At 36.0% G+C, this 10693-nt stretch overlaps 3 protein-coding genes across 3 annotated transcripts; 2 read left to right on the top strand and 1 right to left on the bottom strand.

The window, feature by feature from the left end:
- The first annotated feature begins 59 nt into the window (after window positions 1-59).
- Window positions 60-2487, top strand: LOC105674823 (ADP-ribose pyrophosphatase, mitochondrial). Its single transcript, XM_012371398.2, has 2 exons — window positions 60-376; window positions 562-2487. The coding sequence occupies exons 1-2, from the start codon at window positions 151-153 to the stop codon at window positions 1194-1196; spliced, it is 861 nt and encodes a 286-aa protein (XP_012226821.2). The 5' UTR covers window positions 60-150; the 3' UTR covers window positions 1197-2487.
- On the bottom strand, window positions 1243-3958 carry LOC105674821 (uncharacterized). Its single transcript, XM_012371396.2, has 4 exons — window positions 3539-3958; window positions 3161-3445; window positions 2686-2901; window positions 1243-2429 (listed from the first exon to the last, which is right to left on the bottom strand). The coding sequence occupies exons 1-4, from the start codon at window positions 3797-3799 to the stop codon at window positions 1950-1952; spliced, it is 1242 nt and encodes a 413-aa protein (XP_012226819.1). The 5' UTR covers window positions 3800-3958; the 3' UTR covers window positions 1243-1949.
- A 305-nt stretch (window positions 3959-4263) lies between these two features.
- On the top strand, window positions 4264-7580 carry LOC105674818 (pre-rRNA 2'-O-ribose RNA methyltransferase FTSJ3). The gene is made up of 6 exons (XM_012371389.2): window positions 4264-4484; window positions 4634-5097; window positions 5177-6116; window positions 6263-6694; window positions 6793-7174; window positions 7250-7580. The coding sequence occupies exons 1-6, from the start codon at window positions 4418-4420 to the stop codon at window positions 7503-7505; spliced, it is 2541 nt and encodes an 846-aa protein (XP_012226812.2). The 5' UTR covers window positions 4264-4417; the 3' UTR covers window positions 7506-7580.
- Window positions 7581-10693: the final 3113 nt, after the last annotated feature.

The raw sequence follows: 10693 nt of genomic DNA, 5'->3' as shown, positions 1-10693 counted from the left end.
TGCAATAAAATTCTCCTTTTGTTTGCGAATTTCTATTTCAACTGAATTAAGTGTGCGACAGAGAGCCTGTGAATTACGTCACTGGACTCAAACATATCAGAGAGGTTACCATGTGTTCATCGCATTGATTTTCGTGGAAGAAGTTATTAAATGAATACTAGATGCATGAGAATGCTTCACCAGAAGTGTAGGCAGGGTTTATATCCGTTCAGTAATATAAATAGATTTGCGGTACCGGACGAAAAAGTTCCGTGGACGGTCGAATATCCCGAGTATAAACCGGTCGCGTACACCGCTGCCGCTCTTCAGGGTAAACCTTGGGCCGATCCGGAGATCAACGAACCCATCTTCAAACCAAAGTGGAATGCGGTGGATGGTAACTATCTTTTTCTTTTGTTCAGTCAAATTTAAAACAACTCAAAAGTTAAAAAATTAATGGAACAGAGAAAATGTGATGTTTATGAGGTTAATAAATTCATCGCGATGTAAACCAAGACTATAGTTCGTACGCGAGACAAAATACTGTCGTGTTATATATTCAAAGTATAAAAATTGTAACAGGCAAGGTGAATCGAAGGAGTTTTACGGGTGACTACGTTGTGAGAGCGGGTGGTTACCCTTTAAATCCAGTTGGACGAACCGGTATCGTCGGACGAGGACTTCTGGGCCGATGGGGACCGAATCACGCCGCCGATCCGATCGTTACACGATGGAAACGCGATAATACGGGAGCTGTGGAGGTGGACAGGCACACGGGTAAACGTGTATTACAATTCGTCGCGATACAGAGGCGAGATTCCGGAGAATGGGCTATACCGGGAGGTATGATTGACCCGGGCGAGACGGTCTCTACTACTTTAATGAGGGAGTTCATGGAAGAAGCGCTCAACTTCTTGGAAAAAAATGACACCGAGAGAGAGGGCCTTGAAAATTCCATCACGGAATTTTTCACGAAAGGCGATGAGATTTACAAAGGGTATGTGGATGATCCGCGAAATACGGACAACGCTTGGATGGAGACGGTGGCTATAAATTTTCACGACGAGGACAGCAGCGTCGTCGGGAAACTTGCATTGCAAGCCGGCGACGATGCGTGTAATGTAAGGTGGATGGACGTGAATCATGAAATAAATTTATACGCTAATCATAGTGAGTTTGTAAAGAAAACTGTATCGCAACGTAATGCACACTGGTGAAGTGCAATTGGAATTGGAATGAGAGAAGGATATCGTTGTTAAAGAATTTATGAAATTATAAAAAGATTTTATTTTTGTACTAATGTACCATGTAGACTATTCGCACACACGCATTTTGTACACTGCGCAGTATACAAACAAATGGCTAATCGTTACTGTCGTTTGTGTCAGAATCTTAAATCTAAAACATCTTAATCGATAAAATGAGATTGTTATGTAAGAGTCAATAAAATATATTTGTAATAAAAATATCGATTGCGATCTATTAGATATTAATAGAACTTGGAAGTTTGTGTACAACGCTAAAACTTCTCAATGTCGTATCACGTCTGCTTTTACATGTTTATGCATCACAATCACGTTCCAACTCAATTATGAGTTAAGTAATATTGTTACATTAATACTAAGCAGTTGCGTAAAATCCTTAAATCAATTATTGATACACTTGTAGTGTGTCATAATAATTTTGCCCATGCTTATAACTTCAAGATAATGAGTATGTTAAATAATATACACATGTTTGCTCTTCAACAGAAATGAAAAATATGAAGATAAAAATAATGTTTGCGAACATATATATATAACATTTTACAAATTGAGCAAGCACTTGCACTTTCTCTTAGGAATATAATACGTAATTTCGTAAATATACTACACACACGTACACGGAAAATACTTTTATATAACAACTATTTAAGATGACTCAACTTTGGTGAATCTTACTCTGGCATAATAAAAGTATTTTGGTATTTCTTAACATGGCACACTATAATCGTTAAGCATAAGGATCCCTTGACTAGCTTCTTTTAAGCTGAGAAAGTTTAAAATTTTCTGGGTAGAATCTTTGATTGGTTGTTCGTTATATTCTGGCGTATCGCGCGTGGATTTTTCAACCAAATTTGCATTTAATATGTCAGCAATGTTTTCTCTTAACATGTAATTACTTAATTTAACGCATGCATCATCTATTTTATTTTTCTGCAAGTTTGTATGGGTAAATTTGATATTCTGTACAGTAGAGGTATTGCTTTTCTTTGATTGAGTCTTAGCTTTTTCTAAATCAAGCGCTTGTTGCGCTTGTGTCTGACCTAATTTTGCTGCTTTAATAAAACAAATACGCGCAAGATCAATGCTAACTGGTAAGCCACCTTTCCCTTGAGCATGGAAAACTCCCAAATTATATAATGCATCGGCATGATCGTGTGCTGCGGCGTCATTGTAACATTCTGCAGCCTGGAGAAAAATTTTGTATGTATTTTCATCAAAAAATAAAAAAATTCACAATTTAAAATCTCTCATTTTTCGTAATTTAGAACTCTCGTTTACTCACTGCAACTCTGTTTCAATATTACTGCAGTGAACAATTGAGAGTTTTAATATAATATCGAATTCCTTTTTCTATCTTTGTATACAAATTTTAAAAAATTTTCATAATTAATCAGGTAAGTAATCAGCTGATTTTATGCAGCTCTAAATGATAGGATGATACCTTCTTTTGATCCACTACAGTTCCAATGCCTAATTCATGACAAAGACCTAAGTTGAACATACTTCCGGGGGAAGATTGTTTGGCACCCATTGAAAAATGCATCAAAGCATCTTCATGACGCTTTTCTTTCAAAGCTTTTATACCGTAACAGAGTTCGTATTGCCCTACAACTACTTTGTGGGTCTTGGAAAATTCATCAGCAGCCTCTTCGAATGCCTAAAGAGATAGACAATCTATAGGAACGTACAATTTCATAGGTGGCCCTATACTTACAAGGAATAAGTTCATTAACTTAGGAAGAAATTTCTAGAAAATAAATATAAATAAAAAATAATAAATGTACTTTTCATTTATTGTGCAATTAGTTCTCACAGCATGCTCTCACAATTGCAAGTTTTTATTTAATTTGATTCTTTCTTTGAATTTCAGATATATAAAATTACAGAGCATAATGTCTACAAAGCAACATCCTCACCTCTTCAATGGTGACAGGACCGAATGCTTTTTCTGATGTCCATTGTAAATCTGAATCTTGCAAGTTAGAATTGTTATTGCCAACACTGTTGACATTTGTTATTGCCAACACAGTGACTGGAAAGATATTCCTTGGTTCTAAATTTGCTATTTGTGAAAATATAAATGGAACCTTAGCACAATTATATAATTTGCTTTTGAAGTTTTGACGTCTGTCTTTCTCATCGATTCTTTTACGCAAACCAAGTGTTTGACATACAATCCATCCAGCTGCCAATATACTAGACTGATAAAATATAAATTACATTAGCGATTTAGCGAACTTTCTTTAGTATTACTGAGCTGCATAATTATACAGAACACGCTAAAAAATATTTACCCAGCTAACAGCCTCTGGCCAGCTATGCCTGGCATTCCATTCCGAATTGTATTTCTTATCTTTAGCACCAGCGCGTTTAGCCCATTCACAAAAATTCTTGTCGCAAAAGGTAAAAGTTGAAGAAAGCAAATTTTGTTGGCTTGTCAAATTTGTTTTGACATCATTTGTTGGGTTATCTTGTGACGATTGTGAGTAAATATTGGTGCGACAAATACGTCGCTCTATTGTCGATTGAATTCCACGAACTATAAATTTCCACATTTTCTTCCCTTTCTACTTTTTATCAAGGAAGAAAACGTATTTTGATTGAGAAACGAAAAGCTACTACTAAATTAATATAAAGCAACACCTGCACTAACTTGCACCGCGGAATGGCATTTATGCCATAATATATATACAGGCAAAAGCACATGCGCTAAAATTTTTGTACGTCATTTTGCTACGAAATGACCCTACACGCAACAGTGTTAGAATATACTTGATAAATTCCCTATTCGATTTCCTTATATTTGCCCATAAATGGCAAGAACAAAGTAAAGAGAAGCCTAAAAATGTTCAATAAAAAACTTGAAAACGTTTTCAGAATTATTGCTTCTATAATCCAAGAAAGTAAATCTAGTAATACTTTTTACGGCTAAGTTAATAACACTGACTGACTGCTACACTCAGCTGCACTCAGCTGCACTCAGCTACACTCAGCTACACTTAGCTACACTTAGCTACACTCAGCTACACTCCATGTTATGTTCAGTCAGGATAAGTGCATTTCTAACCTTTTTCATAAACGTTGAAAACCACGCTGCAGAGGTTTTTATAATAACTGCACGCAGTTAATGCGTGTTTATTTATCTGAATAGCTAATTTTTTTTTTTAATTACAATGGGGAAGAAGACGAAAATTGGAAAGCAAAGGAAAGATAAATACTATCAGTTAGCCAAAGAAACAGGTTAGTATTAATTATTAATACCTATTATTATTTTATTAACACATAGATTGAATTGCTAGATTAAAATTATATTAGTTTTACGTGCATTTAAATTTAAAAAATATTTCATCATGTCACGACTATAATTACTAAAACTTTGCATTTTTTAGGTTATAGATCACGTGCTGCTTTCAAATTAATTCAACTCAATCGCAAGTTTGAATTTTTGCAAAAGTCTAGAGTATGCATCGATTTATGTGCAGCACCTGGTGGCTGGATGCAAGTTGCCAGAAAAAATATGCCAGTGTCATCTATAGTTATAGGTGTGGATTTGTTTCCGATAAAGCCTATTCCAGGGTGTATTAGTCTTGTAGAAGACATTACAACGGATAAGTGCAGAGTGGCTATCTCACGTGAGATAAAAACATGGAAAGCTGATATTGTTTTAAACGATGGTGCTCCTAATGTTGGAAAAAATTGGCTTCATGATGCGTATCAGCAAGCTGTTTTAACATTATCAGCTGTTAAACTAGCTACTCAATTCTTAAAAGCTGGTGGTTGGTTTGTAACAAAAGTATTCAGATCTAAAGATTACAACCCATTGATGTGGGTGCTAAAACAATTATTTAAAAAGGTAAAATTATTTAAATTAATATTGTTTAAAAAATGATTAATTTTTGTATATGATTTGATTTTCACAATTTTATTTATAGGTACATGCGACTAAACCTCAAGCTTCGCGCAGTGAATCTGCAGAAATTTTTGTAGTTTGTCAATATTATATTGCTCCAGATAAATTAGATCCCAAGTTCTTTGATCCAAAGCATGTATTTTCTGAATTAGAAATAGAAACTACCAACCAATTCAGTGTTCTTCATCCCGAAAAACAGAAAAAAGCGAAAGCTGAAGGATATCCAGAGAACGATTACACATTGTATCACAAATTGTCTGCAAAAGAGTTTATTAACTGTGAAGATGCAATTGAGGCTCTGCAGAATGCCTCTGAAATTGTAATAGATGATGAAACTATTGACAAGCACAAGAAGACGACTAAAGAAGTTAGAGAATGTTGCAAGGATATTAAAGTACTTGGTAGAAAGGATTTGAAACTGCTACTTAGTTGGTGGAAGGCATTAAAAGAGACAAAAACTGATGATTCAAAAGAAGATGATTCGAAAGAGGAAGAGCATGCGGAAGAAGATGGAACTGTGGCCATTAATCTCGAAGAACAGGAGGATTTGGAAGATGCAGCAATCGAAAAACAGATCGCTGAACTCCGAGAGACGGAAGCTAAAGAGTTGAAACGCAAGCAGAAAAAAGCTAACAAAGAGAGAAAAAAATTGAACGAACGTCTCAATTTGAAAATGATTCATAAGAATGATGAGGGACCTAGATTAGAAGCAGATGATATGTTTAAATTAAACCAGATTCAAACCCACCAGCAATTGGAACAAGTTACAGATCAAACACCTGATGTTGTAGCAGAGAGCGATGTGGATTCGGATGAAGAGGTTCAACCGAATAAGGTTGTTTATGAGAAAGATACAGGACACTTGGACAGCAAAGGCTTGTACTACAAAGCGGAAGACAGCGAGGAAAGTGATTCTGATGTTGCATCGGATGATGACACTGATAGCGAAAAATCTGGACTAGGTATATTATATTTTAAAAATTAATATTGATTTCAATAGATTTATTCAAATAATTTTCTGCTTTATCATAGAAGATTTATTTTTCACATTTTATTTTTCATTCTTTAAATTTTTAACAAAAATTATAAAATTATTATTGCAAAATAGGTCTAGAGGATTCAGAGGATGAAGAGACAAACAAACCGCGGAAGAAAGCTGTGCAAAAGAAAGAACAACAATCTAATGATTTTAATAGCAACCCATTATTAACTGACTTAGACTTCCGGGATAAAAAAACGAAAAAAATTCAGAACGCAAAACTTTGGTTTGAAAAAGATGTATTTAAAAATTTGGAGAATGAAGATGATGCAGATTATGAATTGGATAACATGATCGAGCAATATAAAAAGAAAGGTGGACGTGTTCTGGGAGAAGAGAAAAAAGTAGAAGAGAAAGTAGATGAGAAACCAAAACAGAAACGTAAGATCAGTGAAAGTGATGATACAAATTCAAACTATGATATGGAAGAAATGATGGCGCCTAAAAAAGTTAAAAAAATTGGCGGAAAAGATGGCTTTGAAGTAGTATCACAAAAAAAAGGTAAGAAAGTTTACATTAAGCGAGAAATTTTATTGATTATAACTAATAATTAGCTTGATTAATCGTGTCAAATTAAATATTCATTTATGATTGATTAGATAAAAAATCAAAGAAAAAGAAATTGACTTCCGAAGATTTAGCACTTGGATCGCTGTTGATTCAAAGCCAGAAATCTCGAAGAGATTTAATCGACTCGGCTTGGAATAGATATGCGTTTAATGATGACAAATTACCCGATTGGTTTGTAAAAGACGAGGAGAAACATATGAAAAAAGAGGCACCTGTACCCAAAGAACTTGTGGAGGAATATCAAAAGAGAGTCGAAGACTTGAATGTTAGACCGATTAAGAAAGTAATGGAAGCTAAGGCAAGGAAAAAACGACGCTCACTGCGTAAGCTTGAAAAGGCCAAGAAGAAGGTGGAAGCATTGATGGATAACGCGGATATCAGCGACAGAGAAAAGGCCAAGCAAGTTAAAGCGTAAGTTTGATTTTTCTTTTGAATTGTTCGACTCGATAAATGCATTTTCTTAATTCAATCTTTGATTTGATTTAGATTGTACAAGAAAGCTCATCAAGAACCAAGAAAGGAAGTTAAGTATATTGTAGCGAAGAAACACAGCGCGCAGAAGCGGGCCGTCCGGCCTCCTGGTGTGAAAGGTCGATATAAGATAGTCGATCCGAGAATGAAGAAGGATTTACGCGCGGCGAAAGCGAAGGAAAAAACTAAAGGACGTGGAAAGAAAAATCGAAGCGGTAACAAATCGAGGGCGAAGCCTAAAAATATGAAAACTACGAAAAGGAAAAAGTAAATTATTTTTGTGACAAATAATTTTTAACTCAGATGTTCATGTTGTATGTAAATAAATAATAATTTTCCATTACAAGGTATTAAAGTTCTACATTTTTTTCCTGTTTTAAATCGTCTCGCTATCTCTTCAAATTTAAATCTTTTTCTTAAAGATGCTGAGGAATTAATATGTAAATATAAATACGTATTAAGAAAACACGTAGACTAGAGAGAAAGAAGGAGATAAGTTACAAAATTTGTACTTAAATATCGTTTATACATAAATATCCAATTTTGTTGCGTCAATCTACAGACGCAGAATGTGTTGTGTTAATAAATAATCAAAGTACGATCTTATTCACGTTGTTGAGATTAATTCAAGAGCTTGTCCTTGCCTTATTACAAACAATCTGTTGTCCATAACATCGATATACGAAAATAACTTGAGACTTCGACCCATAATAAAAATGGCAGAGCAAATGCAAAATCCGCTACTGCGTAGCACGTAAAGAAATCAGAACAGAGTTCAAATTTTCATCGCAAGTAAAGATCGTTCACTTTTTTTCTTTATATTTATCGGAAAATAACCTTTTAAGATTTTACGTAATCTTACGAAATATTCTACGGGCGATGTTTAAATTTGCTATCCATTTACCATCTATTTACCCAACGGTATGATTCGTATCCCCTATACCCTCTTTAAATTCCTGATGTAAACCCCTCCCCAAGTTTGTGTTTCGACTGTTCCGCGTATCGGATATCTCGATGTAACTGCGGGCCGCCTGCGTAGCGTCGGGACGCTGCGGTCGATGTCAAGGACAAGGCCGGTGGCATCTATAAAGATCGCCTCGCGTCGGCGTTCGCCGGTGCACCGTCATTCGCGAAAGTAGCATCGAGCCGATTTCCGTGAGTATGCGGGCGCCAAGATTCGTCATCGACCACATTTGTGTAAAATATAGATTACACGGCATTCCTTTACCACACAATACTATGCAATAGAATTTATACCTCCTGATTTAATGCGCCTGAAATGTTAATAACGCATTCCAATAAATTTGAAGTACTCTTACAAACATCGTATTAAAATGTAAACATTTATGCTGTTAAATTTATGGCAATGTGTTATTTCAATAAGTGATAGATATCGCTGATACACTCGGTTGCAACTGCGTAGCTGCGACGGTCGGTGTCAAGGCCGGCAGATGTAAAGACGGCTTATTGCAACCAAATTGACGCATCGCTACGTTTTTGCTATGTTTAAAAAAAAAGGAACAAATAACGCCGCTGTACCACACGCGCAAATGTTTTGCTTTTTTTATTTCATTTCCTAGTACGCTTGGAAATGATATTTTCAATGCAAACACGCGTCAGATTGCATAGAATCACTGATAAAAAAGCGATTTATATATGCGATATGAAATATATTTAGTTTCGCAAATGTCATGAATATTAAATGAATAATTCTAGCAACTGCATCGACTAACTTTTAAAAAGTAAAAATATCTCGAGCCATAACACCCACTTGTTACTGCTTGTTTATCGCGAGCCAGCTTTGCATGCGGCGTCAAGCATTTGCATCAAAGATCGCGATCGCCTCATGATTGACGTGACTAGTACGTTCAGTAAACTTTATAGAGAAGTTGGGGTGCAAGATAGATGATACCATTAATTATAGGTTATGAGTAATAATTCATACTAATCCGCAGTTTGTCTCTTGTGATATTCGACGACGTTTCGTATTTCTTAGAATGTGATATGTGAAAAGACGTCAGTGTATTTGTGTATCTACACGTGGTAGGCGCTTACGTCAAGGGCGACCTCGACTTTCCACCGTCTCTAATCTGTGCGAGAATCGGTCCGAGACAATCATTTCGTTCGATTATGCGATTTTAATGCGTTGGGCGCAGGACAACTTTGATGCCCGCACTCTCTGGAAATTTAAGTCTATTTCTAGCGCGACTCTAATGAATTTATCTATCGACATATGCGGAAATAACTGGAAACTTTTCGATTCGTGATAAAACGGGCGGAATGAATCTATACATAGACTGCGCTATCTATGTTTTATTGCGATCGGCTCGGAATACGGAAAATGTTTTACGCTTCATCACTGCTCCAAAGCATCGGGGGCAGCGTGATACGCGTATCGCATCGCAATTCCTATTTACTGACGCAACAGCGTAATGAAACAAACAAATAACTACTCATTTAATGATTCAGTTCACTCATCATTGCTCTCACCGATGTTGTCGTTCCTCCTCAATTTACTGCTTTCCAATGTGCTGCCATTTAGCTGCTAATCCTTTCTCGGTACGCCGGTATCCATTACATCGCTGTCGGTATTTCCATGCACAAAACACTCACATCACACTCACTCACACCACACTCACTATACTCGCATCAAATTATGCGGCCATTTACGATCATATGGACTTATTACCGCGAACCGACACTCGCCCGTTACTTTATGCGGCACTCCCGGACACTTATTGCACTTATGATACTCCCAGAACAGTATAAAATAACGCGAAACACGGAAATCGTACATCGCTTCGCACGGTCTCTCGCGACGTCCGTTAGATGTACTGCGAATCACGAAAAATCTCGAATCTATGACGGCAACTTCACGACGAAAAACTTTCGCGGGTTTCTTCACGGTTGATACTCTCTTTGTAGCGACGCACTGTTCACATCTTGAAATTTAGAAATCATGGCTAATTTTCAGAGAAAATTCTCTACTTAAGGGGGTATTCTAGTGTGAACACACGTTTTCAAGGTGATTTTTGGAAATTAAATTTATAAAAATGGTTAAACCTACAGAGTTCAAGTTTTGTATTCACATTTATTCATATTTCAAGTAACACCTCAAATTTTTACAAAGCTTTTTATTATAAATTTTATAAGATACAGGTGGACGTGTCGTTTCGAGAAAAACGCGTTCAAAGTTTTTCATGCAGTTACGATGTGGATAATAAATAATTTCAGTAATTTACTTTTAATCTGCTATACCAGGTGAATCCCAATCCACGGGAACTTGCTTCACTAAATGTTGTGTTTTTTGTACACTTTTCACAAATAACAAGCGCACTGATGGCAGAAAAAATTGAAAAGAAGTTAACAATACTGTAGCCGTGTTCTCTTTAACTGCGCCATTTAAACCTTTATAGCTCAGTCAATTTTATGAATTTCATCTTAATATTTTATGGACAC

This window comes from Linepithema humile, chromosome 2 (genome assembly GCF_040581485.1).
Source record: "Linepithema humile isolate Giens D197 chromosome 2, Lhum_UNIL_v1.0, whole genome shotgun sequence".
NCBI lineage: Eukaryota > Metazoa > Arthropoda > Insecta > Hymenoptera > Formicidae > Linepithema > Linepithema humile.
Note: the sequence above shows the minus strand (reverse complement) of the source record. Positions and strands in the feature narration are given on the sequence as shown.

Coding starts and splice junctions, on each gene's coding strand:
- LOC105674823 (XM_012371398.2), top strand. CDS start 151: ATGAATACTAGATGCATGAGAATGCTTCACCAGAAGTGTAGGCAGGGT. Junction 377..561: donor AAAGTGGAATGCGGTGGATG/GTAACTATCTTT, acceptor AAATTGTAACAG/GCAAGGTGAATCGAAGGAGT.
- LOC105674821 (XM_012371396.2), bottom strand. CDS start 3,799: ATGTGGAAATTTATAGTTCGTGGAATTCAATCGACAATAGAGCGACGT. Junction 3,446..3,538: donor GGCCAGAGGCTGTTAGCTGG/GTAAATATTTTT, acceptor ATATTTTATCAG/TCTAGTATATTGGCAGCTGG. Junction 2,902..3,160: donor GTCCTGTCACCATTGAAGAG/GTGAGGATGTTG, acceptor CTATCTCTTTAG/GCATTCGAAGAGGCTGCTGA.
- LOC105674818 (XM_012371389.2), top strand. CDS start 4,418: ATGGGGAAGAAGACGAAAATTGGAAAGCAAAGGAAAGATAAATACTAT. Junction 4,485..4,633: donor TCAGTTAGCCAAAGAAACAG/GTTAGTATTAAT, acceptor TGCATTTTTTAG/GTTATAGATCACGTGCTGCT. Junction 7,175..7,249: donor AAGGCCAAGCAAGTTAAAGC/GTAAGTTTGATT, acceptor GATTTGATTTAG/ATTGTACAAGAAAGCTCATC.